Here is a 14825-nt window from a genome sequence, read left to right as displayed (position 1 = left end):
TAGGGAATAAAAGTGCAATGGCTCCTTTTAAAAGAATGAAATAGGACGCGAGTTTTAAGTGCAAAGTGATTAAGTTTGCAAAAGAAAATTCTAACTGTGTTGCTGCACATCAGTTCGGAGTAAACGAAAAATTAGTTCGCGATTAGAGAAAAAATGAAACTTTAATAATGAAAATGTCAAAAAATAAGTGCGCATTACGGAAAGGAATTTGTAAGTGGCCTATTCTGGAAATAATGTTGCCGATTGGGTTCGAAAAAATCGCCAAAATGGACTCATTATAACGAGAAATAATATTCGTTTGTTTATTTGCTTTGAAGTGGGGCAAAGCAAACAAAAAGGACAGCGAAATCTTCAAAGCTACAGTGAGTTGGTGGAGCCGGTTTACGGAAAGGAAAAATTTAGTGCTTCGACTAAAAACGAAAATCGCACAGAAGCTGCCAAAGGATTTGGATGATAAGTTATTAAGTTTTCAAAGATTTATAATTGCTAAAAGAAAGAAAAGACTTATTTATTGTCTCAAATCGGAAATATGGATGAAACTCCAGTTATGTTTGTCATGATCGGGAATAGAACAGTAGAATTGAAAGGAAGTAAAACTATTTCTTTAAAAACAACTGGACAGTTGTACTTGCTTGTATGACTGATGGTACTAAATTAAAAGCTATGATTATTTTTAAAAGAAAAACAATGCCAAAGATCAAAATTCCAAGAAACGTTTTTGTTCATGAGAATGGTTGGATGGACGAAGCAGGAGTTAAGCTGTGGATAAAAAAATATTCGGAATACACGACAAGGTGCATTAAAAAATCCAAACAGTCTTTTAGTGTGGGACATGTTCAAATCCCATTTAACGGAGAGCACAAAATATTTATTAAGAGAGAATAATACCAATATGGCAGTGATTCCAAGTGGGTTAACTTCACTAGTGTAAACGTTGGATGTTTCTATAAACAAGCCATTTAAAGACAGTCTACGAAAACAGTGGAATGCGTGGATGCAAGAAGGAGAGAAAAGTTACACAAAAGGAGGACAAATGCGACATCCGTCTTTGGTAACTATGTGTGAATGGGTAGGAAAGCATGGGATGAAATAAAACCAGATACAGTAATAAAATCTTTTAAAAAATGTGCTATATCTAACAAATTAGATGGCTCGGAAGATGATTTTGTTTACAATGATCACGAAATCGATGCTAAATCTGATAGAGAAATGGATTTTATTTTTAAGTAATTTTGAATTATACTAAACTGTATAATTTTATTGATAATAAACAATATTTCTCATGTTTAATTTTTTTTAATTTTTACCATAATTTTGATATTTTATCCAAACACGTATACACTGTACTTACAGTGTGTATGTATTTTTCGAAAGTTGCAGCACCCCCACGATTTCAAGCCACGAACCACCACTGATCATAATTCAAAAGCATCGTATAAGAGGATCGTCCTAAAACGAAGAGTACTAAGGTAAGGTTACTGTATTTACATTAATAAATTAGATATAGACTTGTATACGTTTCTAGTACTATAATGCTAGCGTGGTATAAAAAATTATTTATTTTAATTGAAAAAAAATATTTAATGAATAAATTCTGAAGTCATTCTTTTTCAACTTTTTTTTCCCCTCCAAAACTCTCCTTTCGATGAATTCTTCGGGAATTTTTTCCATGAAACTAGCTACTATACTTATATGAATTCTAACTTACATGACTAAATGTTAATTTAAAATTTAAGTTATTTTATTTATGAAATTTTATTATTTTTTTAGAAATCGTATTGATTTTGAAATAATTTAATAACTCGATTTTATTATTGGTGATGAATTTCATAGTTCAGTATCAAACTACCGCGGGGGCGGTAGTTTCATACTGAACTATAGAAGGGTTTCCGGACTATGTAAAAAATAAATAAAAAATATATAAATTAATAAGATAGCGGAAAAATCTTTAGCCTATCAACGGTATGAAACGCACGCACCACTGGTGGACTAAGTTTTCAAAAAAAAAAAAAAAAAAAACCTTCGTCGGTTGGGAGACACACACACGCACGTACACACACTTATTCACTTTTCGAAACGTTCTTTAATCTGAATGTTTGAAATTTTAAAAGTCACTAAAGTGAAGTTTTGTACAAATCGAAAATCTGCATAAATAAATAAAATTTTAAAAGCCATCGGATGATTTTTTTAGAATCTACCCACCTCTTCGTATCCCCCTGTACATAAGATGGAGATCAATTTTAACTTTGCTCAAATATAGAATGCATCACGTTATTTTGTAATTGATAGCTATAATGAGATTTGCAGACATTTATTATTTTCTTTTATTTTATGTATTTGACAATATATATTACATCTTTGTTAGCAATTTGGCTACCAAACGATTATAAGAACAGATAATAACAATTATTTAATTTTACAGCAGTGATTTTGAACTATAATATATCATAACCAAACCGATTAAAATTCTTTTCTTAAACAGATTTCAACTTTACTTTGAACTATAACAATTAACATTCTCATTACAATATTATACAGAGAATGACTGTCACAACTGAAAACTACCATCATATCTGCCTGTAGGAACGAATATCGATTTAATATTCTTGAAGTAAAATAACGCCGCTAGCTGGCGTTGCTGTAATTTCAACGATAAACGACAAACAAACATGATTATGTAAAAACATGTCTATGATCAAGGAAAGAACTATATTTTTATTATTCTTGATATTCTCAAGTAACGAAATAATTAATCAGATATTCTTCTTTATAATATGATGGTGAATCATTTTATGTCGAACAAATTTATTTTTTATGACGGAGTTCAAAATCAAAATGAAATAAAATTTATAATACTAACTTCAATTTAAAATAATGCAAACTGTTTCTTTTTCCTTTAAGAGAACTGTTTTAATACTGTCATAGAAATTATTATTATTATTATTATTATTATTATTATTATTAAGTGACCCAACTGGGAATAAACTTTAAGAAAGAAGAACGAAAAAAAAAAATTCCAATTCTACTCCCACTACGGTTTCCAGAGCGCTTCTATGTTTTTTTTTTTTTATTTTTTTTTTTATGATTTGAGTCCCCCTGATTAGGGGGACTCAGCCTGATTAGGGATTTAGACAATATAATGCAACAAGGTTCCATTCCTCTGCTGCAGCAGCATCTCTCTAGGGGTAAGTATTTTTATCTGTAGAAACACATACCAAGACAAATATCATATCATTAGATAAAATTAAACCTGGTGTCAAACTTTGGAGTTAAAAAAGATTAACCATCTGTACCATATTGATGGAACCGTACTGCAGAAACTTGATGAAACCAGGGATTTTTGCGTATTGGTGGAGAGGGAGTTGAAATTCAACGGGCATATTGCAAAAATGGCTAAAACAGCTCATAAGATTACCTGGTTATTGAAGAATACCCTGACATTCACAGATAAGATGGTTATTATTTCACTTTATAAGGCTTTGTAAGGCCTCATCTGGATTATTGCACACAGATCTGGTTGCTATGTTTCTTGGAGATGAATGAGGGGGAAAGGATTCAGAGGAGAGTAACTAAGACGGTGGTGGGACTGTGAGATGCGCTCCATATGAGGAGAGATCGAAGATTTGCGGGTTACAGAAGCTGGTTGATCGGCCGATAAGGGGAGGAGGGGATATGACAAAGACATGTAAGTTGCTTAGGGAGATTTATAGGATTGTTGTGGACGAAATATTTCAGTAGATGAATAATGTGAGGAAAACTAGTGGTCATCCTTGGAAATTGAGTAAGAATGGTTAGTAAGTGAGGACTAGATTTTTGGTTGGAGAGTGGGGAATGAGTGGAATGGATTGCCAGAGTCAATTGTGCGTGTTCTTTCTCGGTGAATGTTTTCAAAGCAAATATTGTACAGGTTATAATTGTTGATTAATTTTTTTTAATATAGAACATCCCCGAGACGAGTCTTGGGACTCCATGAAGGTACTGGTATAATAATAATAATAATAATAATAATAATAATAATAATAATAATAATAATAATAATAATAATAATATTCCCAAATAATTATTAAACCACTCTTCTAAAACTTGGCTTCAAAGAAAACAAATAAACAGAAAATTATCTTCCAAAATGAGAAGGAATAACCTCCAGTAAACTAAAATACGGTTTTAACATAATTGTACATTTTATGTGTGATAACCGCTAACTAATTATACATAACTCAACTCTGGCAAAATGGAGAAAAAAATCCTATAACAATATAAAAAAAAGGAAAAAAAGCATTTTCTTCCTTAGTTCAATTGGAAGAATGGAATATTGAGTCCTTCGAATGGAAAAGAATCCCGAAAGCTCGTATTTTTCATCTCGCATATAAACAAATTGGCCAGAACGAACACACACACAATTAACAGACAAAAATGCTGCTAGTCGGCAGTAGATGGTATTTATGTAGATTATTGATAGTGACGAGTATTTGAGTAGAATGTTTGTGTGGTGTGGAGTGACCTCTAGCGTAAGTCCTTGGATTCTTCGGAGGTGTCACATAACATTAACAAACACCTTATCTCTCTCTCTCTCACTCAAAAAAAAAAAAAAAAAAAAAGTAATGTATCTGATTTTTTATTTTTTTTTAGAATTATCATTTATTAATTACCAAAGATAAAAAAAAAACGCTTTTTTTTGTACTAGAAATGTTTTTCCCATCGGGACTTAATTAGTTTATTTAATTTTAAGTCCCCGTAAAAGCAAATTAGATTGAAATCTTTTTATAATACTTGCCTGATTTTAAATAAGATTTGCTCAGTTTCTGCTAGGAATCTTAGCAGAAAAAGTTCACTTCTTGATATTTTTTTTTGTTTGTTTGTTGTTGTTTCCTTATTATAAGCAAAAATAAGCAATAAACAACCGCTTTTATTATTTAAACTCAAATTTCTAAACGAATACCATCATCTATAATTGCTAGCCAAAAGATATGCGAAGGGTACAGAGAAATAACTATATAACTAGGTGGCGCTGAGCAGCTAAAGACAAAAAAAAAAAAAAAAATCTAAAACGGTACGTTCTGATTTTATAAAATAAAATACCTTAGATTTTTTTTGGAGTTTATGCAAAACGGAATTTCTAATTAGTTTTTTTAATTTAAAATAACTAAGAAAATAACTTAGATTCAAAAATTGTACTAATGACACAGCAAGAATATGGGATTTGTGCAAGAAATCAAGATAAAAACTCACTACTTAACGGAGTTTTTAAAACAGATTCCTCGTAGGGAGAAAATAAAATAAAAGTAAAAGTAATGTATATTTCTATCATATGAATCCATTCTGCAAACGTTTGTGATGGATTCATTTGATAATATTAGTTTTTATCATGTAAAAGTCATAGCATAATAACTAGATGGCGCTCTACTGCTGAAGGTAAACTTGTGAAACAAATAACGTTTTTTGAAATAAATGTTTTTCAGAAAAATAACAATTTTAAATCTAACCTTTCAAATAAAAAAAATAATAATATAATTCTTAGGATTTTAAAAATATAAATTATGGATTCCATAATTTCATAAATTTCAGAAAATTAACATATTAAATAAAACCTTTCAAATTAAAAAAAAAATGATAATTCTTAGAAGGATTTTTAAAACGTAAATTATGGACTCCAAAATGTCTAGATGAATTATTTAAATTGTATTTTAATAACCCGCTTTTAAAAACTATGTCTTTTAATACAGAAAACGTATTTTAAAATACAATATCAAGAAACTAAAGATCCCTATGATGGTGGTTTTCAGTTTTACACAAAATTTAAAACACGTGATCATAGTGTGCGTTTACACAAACATGACCTTGAAGGTTACCAAGCTTATCAAGGAATAAACACGAATTATTGTTTAACTGGACTTCTCGAAAGCCCAATGATCCTTTTGGTCAATTACATTTTTTTTTTTTTTTTTGTAAAATTTGGAGACACTCCATAAAAACAGAGGTCGTGACAAGAGAGTTACATAACGTCATCTTTCGTAGACACAAGTCCGTAAGAGCCATTATTGTTTCCAGGTCCAGATCCGCATTTATTGCAGTTACTCACCCAAGTACTGCTCGTTGTAAAACTGGTGCAGCTGGCTCGATCACGAACTCCTCTTCTACCCGAATAAAACCTCATGCTTTCTCCTCGAAACGAACGAAAAGGATGCCTTTTCCTGCTTTTAATTACTCGTTGCGTTTTCCAGCGTTCGAAATGATGTCGGACTGAATTTCGGACCTAAAAAAGAGAAAGAAAAATGAAATTGAACTTTACGATTCATAAAAGTTGTGATATCATATTCCTTTTTCTTATGTGGAATTAAAATTAAGAATAATATGAGTCGAAATAATCATAGATACAAATTGGAATCCTTTGTGAATTTTTTAGACAAAAACTGATGCCAATATGACAGGGTTAGATCTACAAAATGTCATTTGAAAAAAAAAAAAAGATTATTTGGTCGAATGGAAACATTGCTTCATGAAAGACTGATGATGACAAGACGTCTGGTTGTTTCCCACAGATATTATATACGAAAATGTGTTTTCATGTTTCTTGCGAATCTCCGTTGATGTTTCCAACCACAGACTGGAAATAGCGTTCTCTGAAAAAAAAAAAATCATTCGATATCCATAAGCCAGATTACAGAAATATAAACCTGGGGAAACATTCTAACATTTCTTGTTGTGTGTAAGTTCAGCGAATAAAATATTTTGCTCTCATCGCGAGCTACGTCTTTGAAGTCCTTTAAAGTATTGAAAATGTTGAAACGATTTTAGTCTTGACATCAAAGTATCTCAAAAGTTTCCATTTTAGAAATGTTTCCTTATGTACAAATATAGAAATATTATTTTTACTTTATGGCTGAGAAAGAGATGATGCTCTGTGTTATTAATTACTTCAATAGGAAAACTTTATATTTGGAAATTATCAATACATTATAAGTATATTTCAACATTATGCCAATAATATTCACTTTGGCCATATAAATGAGTAACCAGTTTGGCCAAGTGGATATAAATAAACAGTGACCAATAAGCTTTGGATTCAAATTGATTTTTCTCTGTTTATTAAAGACCTGAAATGGTTTGAAAAAAAAAGTATTATCTTCGTTTCTTGATTATCTAATATCCTGAGTCTACTCGGGATGCTAATACTAATGGACCACACTCTTTCATAATAATGGAAGAATTAGCATAGAAAAAAACTATATAATTATACTTAAATTATCATCATAACACTAATTACGGGTATAGACCATATTGATCTGTTCGGTCTCATTATCCATCCAATATTCTTTTTTGAGGTCTACCCTGCCTTCTCTTTCCAATTGACTTATATCTTAGTATTTGTTTAGGATACTTAAATTTTAATTCTGAAGTAATGATAAAAAAAGTTCGTTTACTAATATTATTAACTTTGTGTTTAGAGAAGGACTTTGCTTTATATTAATTATTATTTCTTTATTTGTAACTTAGCTTTGTTTTCATATGCCTCATAAAAAGATACAAAACGCGTAATTATGGTAATGGTAAGAAATTTATTACAATGGTATTTGTGGGAAATTTATTTTTTATCATCTATGCAAGTTTTGGGACTCTCCAGCCATCACGAACATGAGCGAGCCCTTCAAATGGAAAGATATGAGCGTTTGAATCTGGATTAGGACGCAAGAAGCCTTTATTAGGGTTTTTCAAATGAAGATGAATTACGTGGTCTTACACAACCTGTCAAGTTTTTTTATCTCCCAGAAAAATTGCTTATTCCACGAAACAGACACGCTGGCCATGGAACATACACAATTATGAGGTATAATCCACTATTTTATACTCTTAGTTGCTTAGAACATTAGTCTAGTCATGCCCAAAACATCATTTTAAGTTGTTGTTGTACCTCATCTTTTTGAAATCCTCATTCTATCAGGATTTCAAAAAATAATCAGCTACTTTTATTTCCTATAGGGATTAGGCGAAACCGTTTCAACCCTATCTAATTTTTGAAGACTGAGAGGGCAGTTTAATCACCGCCGACAGCCAATAAGAGATAGCTGACTTTAGACTGTCACTAATTATAAACGCATCCGCCATCTCGTGGTCCCTAACAAACGAATAATAAAACACAGTTTATTATTCGTCTGAAATAGTGTGGGTTTTACAGTTGATTTTCTTGAGTTTACGGGATGATAAATTGGACTTTCCAGGGGTGGGGAATCTGCTTTCCCTTGCACCAGATCAACTAACTCAGGAACCAGTCAAAGAAAAGGTTAGAAAAAGTTCATCTATTCGGCGACTAGATTCGAACTGAGAACGGCTTTCTTCTGGTGGCCTAGTACTATGGATGGAAACGCCACTTCCGCAGACCATTTTTGTTATTTTATCTTAGTTTATTAGTAAAGGAATTGCTCTAACATGAAAGTGTATCTAAATAATTCTACTCAATGAATGCTGAAAACCGCCCTACGTTACATGCTTCAAGTGTTGGAAGCAATCCACTGATAGAGGACGCTGTGTCAGGGTACTAGAAAGAGATAGAGCACAAATCAGAATAACATGAACATTTTATTATTTATTTTATTTTATGGTCTTCCAAAACTCAATAGGTTGCTTTTGGGAATATATTATATATTCACACACACACACACACACACACACACACACACGTGCACATACAGTAGAAAAATGATTTTGTCAAAGACTCACCTCTCCATTTAAGAAACAGTAGAGTACAGCTACTGTAAATCCCTATGAAGAAAGAAGAAAAATAATTTATGTACATAATATTCTTGTAATGAATACTAATATCTCGTAAGAATATTACATTCTTAGCGGATACAGTCATTCTTATGATAACTACTTAGTAGAGAAGTGACGTCAATGAAATTTTCCCACATAAAATAAAAAAGAAGACTTAAATTTATAGTTTAAAGTAATCTTTAAATATTTTCATTTTTGCATAATTAAATTATGGAAGTGCTAATAGTTTCTGAATATTCATAAAATATTTTAAAAAATAAAAAAAAAACTTTGTTACATACTAATAATTTCAGTTTTTTTTCTTATGATAGATAGGATTCTTCAGAAAATTAAGATATTCGAAAAAAAAACGTGTCAAAAGAATATAAAAATCTCTTCTGTAAGAAATTGCGGGAATTTTCAGAACTAGAGGGAATGAACCAAGAGATTCTAAAATTAGTAAAAAGATTGCTATAGTAATATATTTAGCATTAAAATAGCAACAAAGTATTCAGTTTAAGACGGACTAAAGTTAATAGTTAGTTAACTAAAATCAAGATATGTAACAGAATACAGAAAAAACTAATAGACATTGAGAGCTAACAAAAAACTTATCTTCCTCCTCACCAAAAAAAAAAAAAAAAAAAAAGCCAAGGTTATTTAAACACCAATATTTCAAAATCTTACAATAAAGGTTTTTTATTTTAAGCAAAATATTTCCATGAAGTAATTTTAATCAATTTAAAACCAAAACACGATTAACATTCATCGCATTCTTACTGACAAAATAATTTTTCACACTCTACAAATAACAACGCCTAGACAAAAAATTGGCGATCCCCTAGAAACTGCATTCCCTACCAAAAGTATACAGAAACCTGTGCCTGCAGACAGTGTGTCAACGTAGCAGGAATAGTATAGAATGAATAGACAATATTAATGACATCGAGAGAGAGAGAGAGAGAGAGAGAGAGAGAGAGAGAGAGAGAGAGAGAGAGAGAGAGGCCTGCATATGTTGAAGCATCTCCATAGGGTAGGTGCATCATTCACAGATATCAGCGGAGAGAATATGTTGTATTCCTCCTCACAAGCATTACGATTAAACTTTTAACAGCAAATATAATTTTGGGCAGTTATCAGAGATCGATAACTTTCAAATTAAATCAGAAAATAGGCGAGATACTGCAGTAGTTATATAATCAAAGATATCAACTGAAGTTCCAAATGATCTGTTTGAACAGGAACAGTGATTCAAGAACTGCATCAAGTGGACGTCTTCAACTCTGTAGCGACGCAGTAATTTTTCATTGCACACGCAGTCTATGATGACGTAAGGAGCTTGGATTTTTGACTGCTGGCATAACGCTAGAAGGTTGTTTTCGGGGGGGGGGGGGGGAAAGCGATAGCAGATTTGTAAAGATTGGAAGAGACATTAATATTTTGAAAACATCTGTACAGAATTGAAGATATGTTTACAAGGTCGCACAAAGTTATGTAGTTTGCCAGGATGACAACGCCACTATCTGTCGGACTAGAAATGTTTAATTTCTGCTCCGATGAACAGTGTCGGCGTCATTTTTAAATGGGTGCATAAGCTAGAAAGTATAACTACTTATCTCAGTTTATTGCTCGAAAGATATAGAAAAATAGTATTCCAGAAATCAGTTTCGTGATCTAAGTCGATTAAGTAATGCGATTAAAATCTCCCTATCTCTCCTTTTTCTTTCTTTCTTTTTTTTTTTTTTTTTTGTCTAGGCACTTTATATTGCTACACATTGCTATGATTAATTTTGTTTCCTTTTCGAAATGTAATTACTGACCTGCGTTGACAGAAGAGTCGCTTGAGCATAAGCAAAAATCATACGTGCCGTTCTGTGACTTGGAGTAACAATAACAACGATGTATGTGACACCCAACAGCGGAATCAAGACTAATAGGGCTTTCGCTGCCTTTCTATCAAAGAAAAAACACAATAGTAAGAGCAGAGTTCTATTACTAAATATCATAGAAAGGATGTCTTACAACCGCTAACTAATCAAAAAAGAAAAAGGGAAAAAAAAACTTATCTTCCTCAAAATTAGCTTCTCTTATAACATAATGATCCCAACTAATTACTTATAAACGACTTCCAAGAATCAAGAATTTATATATAATGCGAAGCCTTTTTATCGGAAACTAATTAGTTGCAAAACATTATTCTGGCTAGCGACCTCTTTCGACAAATAATATTCTATTTAATAAATAACGCAAGATCTTTCAACGAGCGACCTCTTTCGGCAAGAATATTATCTCCTTTAATTTCGTCAAATAATATTCTATATAATAAGTAATGTAAGATCGATCAACTAACGACCTCTTTCGGCAAGAACATTATCTCCTTTAATAAGTAATTGACGATAGTAGAATTCGACCTATGTGAACAATCGGATGATAATATTTTAAACATTACAAACCGTTAATTACTTTTTATCACATAATTATTTTTTCAAACTTTATATTTATTTCTTTTCTTATTTCGTGTTTAGATTTTAGATTTAGTTTCGTACATTACAGAATAATGTCAAAAATACCAACATGTGATATTCAGCATAACAACGAAATTTATTCGGCGTGCTTTAAAAAAATAATGTACTACTGTGCTTGGGTTTGCTTGTTCGGGAAGGTGGGAGAATCTCACTGACTCGCGTAAAATAAAACAGTTAATCAGACTGACGTTACAAAGAATGGTTGTGTTGCTCTTCATTTTCGCTGTCTGGTCTTATTTCGAATTTATTTCCCTTATTAATCCAGTACCGTACCAAACGAACTAATACTACGAAAAGTGATGCTAATAAAAAAAATAATAATAATAAAAAAAAGCGAAGAGGAAGAACACTGGAAATAAAATATAAGATTACTCATAGAAATAAATATGTGGCTGGAATGACTAAAGACCATTGTGCCAAAATTGATCTTCGGGGCTCAAAGAAATGATACCACATGTATTACACACAGTAATGACTGTTATGTTTATACTGAAGTAAGTAATAATTATAGAATAACCACTAGTACGCATCCTGAGATAAATTATTCCGCATACTTTTGAAATTCCAGACATGAAAAATAAAGCCTTTTAAAAAACTAAATAGTGGATACTCAAGAAATATCAAGCGGATCTCATAGGCGTAAAGCTCCTAAAATAGTAAATGAAAAAAAAAAAAGTAAAAGTAAATAAATAACATGCAAACAAAACACGAAATATGAATACAAATATAATAAGCAAATTATTAATTTTTATTTTATGAATGATACAGCCATTATATATACTTTGTACTTAATTAAAGAAATAATTTTGGTTATTTTAATAGAATTATTACAGTAATTTTTGGAGCTTTTATGAAAACTTACCTGTATTGCTTGGATTCCACTGTTGTTGACACTCTGAGTTTTGTGATCAACACCCACATTATTTCACATAAGAAGAATATGTTTACCTAAAAACAAGTTTTTGTAAGAATACCAGTATAATATTTATTCATTTTTATTTTTTTAATTAATGGTTTTTTTTTTCGATTGGAATGAATCTTACTTACCAAAAGCACCAAGATCACCGGACATATAAAAATGTAATCATAATTATCTTTGCTCTGCCAAGGACATCTGTAACTGAACCAAAAAAAAAATAATTTAATGTAAACATATTTGCTTTGGCCTTATATATATATATATATATATATATATATATATATATATATATATATATATATATATATATATATATATATATATATATATATAAGGATAGTGGTAGATAGAGTGCAATAAAGATAGAGTGCATAGTGGTAGAGTAGGTTAAAGAGGCCTCAGTTGACCTATTTTAGCTGTTTATAAACGGTCGTTGATTTTTCACTTTAGAAGAAAAGGAAATATCCTAAAAAAGGAAACATGTAACAAAAACAAAAACATGAAGTACAGAGAAAACAAAAACTATAGATAGGACTGGAAACCGAAATAGAAAGGTGGGGGGAAGGGTCTGGCCTGAGTGATGCAGCTCTCAAGGAGCTGCACTACCTCGTTGTAAGCCTTCGCTGCTCAGGTTCTTAGGCCCCCCCCCCCCCACCTGTGGGAACTAGAGAACAGTATAGCTCTGGACGGGAAAACCATGGGATGGTTATTATGACTGTCTTTTGTTATGGGCAGTCATTATTCTTTTAGCCACCTCACTTCTCTTGGCCATGTCTAATTTGGAGAGAGCTATGAAGAACGCCGATGCCGCCTCCTCGTCTATGTCCAGGGCTACCTGTACTTGCTCAGGGGTGATTTTGCTGATGTCTTCAACAAATTGGTCACCCCATTTTTCACTAACTACATTGGGACCATATTTCCCAGTGAGGAGGAGCTCAGATTCCCCTATTCTCACCATTGCATTTTAAAATTTTTCTGCCACCCCAGGGATACCTTTAACTAGATGCTTTAGAGTCTCCCCTGCTTTTGCATGAGGAGTCTCTAATTCTTCTGTTTCTGCTGGTTTTATTTTTTTCATCTCCTTTTCCTCTGGACTGAGTGGTCTTTTGAAGGGGGGCTGTTTGCCTCCATACTTTCTGTTGCATTTTCTTTATCTTTTTCTTCTGCAGTGATTTCATCATGTGTGGCAGCTTGTTTTTTGGCTGTTTCTTCATGGATTTCTCGCTTTTTCTCTTTCTTGGGTTTGGATGCTATGGTTTCTGTGGCGGCTGCCTTCTCTTCTACAGCCGTTATTTTGCCGTATGCCTCTTCTAGAGTTGGAAAATCCGAGTTTTCCGACTCTTGTTCTGTCGTTGTTACCACATTTGAGGCAAGCTGCCTTGCATTTATATATTGTATGGGCTGTTTTCAGACAATTTCCACATTTTATTCGAGGGCAGTCTTCCCCAAGATGACTGAAGGCACCACATCTAAAACATTGTTTTTTCACGCCAGGGTAGTTGACCATTACCCTGACAGATCCAATGAGAATGAAGTTGGGCACTTCTGTTTTCATCTCAAGGGAGATGTTAACTTTTCCTGATTTCCACTCTGGGTTTTCAGCATCGTTAAGGATCTGGATTTCTTTTACATTACCCCACTTTGAAAACACGCTCCGAATGATGTCTTCATTTTCCGCGTATTCTAGGGGGAATCTTGATATTTTGAGCATTTTAAGGATGCTCCCTACCATGAAGGGAGAAATTGTTTTACCTCCACATTCAAATCCGCCAAGTATCTTATTCCTGGAAGCGATGTTCTTGGTGACTACTTGGTATCTTCCGCCGCCATAAGTAGAGAACCCGAATATATTTTCGGCTACTACATGGTCCATGAGAGCTTTTGCTATTGCCCTAGCTGGCGTTGACGCATCCACCTCAAAGCCGAGGGTTCGGACGCGAGGACCAACAGATGACATCGTTGGAGTATTGGAGGGGGGGTAACTATTCCCACCACCGAGTGTTTGAAATTTCCCCAGTCCGGGGTTTAGGAAGATCTGTAAATTTCCGGATAAATATCGTGAACCCCGATAGGACTTGTGCCGATATCAATGGTTAAGAACAGATACTACGAAATGCTATTAGCCTGTTAAGCTGACACGCACAGATAATAAAAAAAATAATAATAATTTGTGAGTTCAACAAAATTCATCATTGGCCTGTAGAGTAAGATAGGCTGAGAGTCAGCAGATAGTAGGAGAGGAAATAAAAATGGAGTGCATAGTAGTAGAGTAGGTTAAAGAGGCCTCAGTTGACCTGTTTTAGCTGTTTGCCCCCCAGGGGAGATTCTAAAACGGTCGTTGATTTTTCACTTTAAAAAAGGAAAAATCCTAAAAAGGAAACATGTAACAAAAACATGAGGTACAGAGAGGACAACAAAAAGGTATCTGGAGAGGTAACACAAATTTGGAACTGAAAGGAAAGGCAGAGAGCCTGGCCCGAGTGATGCAGACCACAAGGAGCTGCACCGCCTCGCTGTAGGCCTTCGCTGCTCGGGTTCTCAGGTCTGCCCTTCCTGTGCGGACTAACAAACAATTGGATTGACTTTTTAGGACAATGCCTGAGTGAGGAATCATCCCTCATCTAGTAGCAACG

At 32.9% G+C, this 14825-nt stretch overlaps 1 protein-coding gene across 1 annotated transcript in view; it reads right to left on the bottom strand.

Annotated features, from left to right (window-relative positions):
• Nucleotides 1-2306: 2306 nt before the first annotated feature.
• Nucleotides 2307-14825, bottom strand: part of LOC150100020 (diuretic hormone receptor-like) — a 335961-nt gene continuing 323442 nt past the window's right edge. The window contains exons 9-13 of the mRNA XM_090403216.1: nucleotides 12321-12393; nucleotides 12136-12221; nucleotides 10569-10701; nucleotides 8716-8757; nucleotides 2307-6253 (exon numbers count right to left, since the gene is read on the bottom strand). Of these exons, the coding sequence (XP_090259342.1) occupies nucleotides 5993-6253; nucleotides 8716-8757; nucleotides 10569-10701; nucleotides 12136-12221; nucleotides 12321-12393 (595 nt within the window). The 3' untranslated portion in view covers nucleotides 2307-5992. The remainder of the gene's footprint in view (nucleotides 6254-8715; nucleotides 8758-10568; nucleotides 10702-12135; nucleotides 12222-12320; nucleotides 12394-14825) is intronic.

This window comes from Typopeltis vanoorti, chromosome 13 (genome assembly GCF_054136105.1).
Source record: "Typopeltis vanoorti isolate ZY-2024b chromosome 13, IOZ_Tvanoo_1.0, whole genome shotgun sequence".
Classification (NCBI taxonomy): Eukaryota; Metazoa; Arthropoda; class Arachnida; order Uropygi; family Thelyphonidae; genus Typopeltis; species Typopeltis vanoorti.
This window is presented reverse-complemented; position numbering and strand designations above follow the sequence as displayed.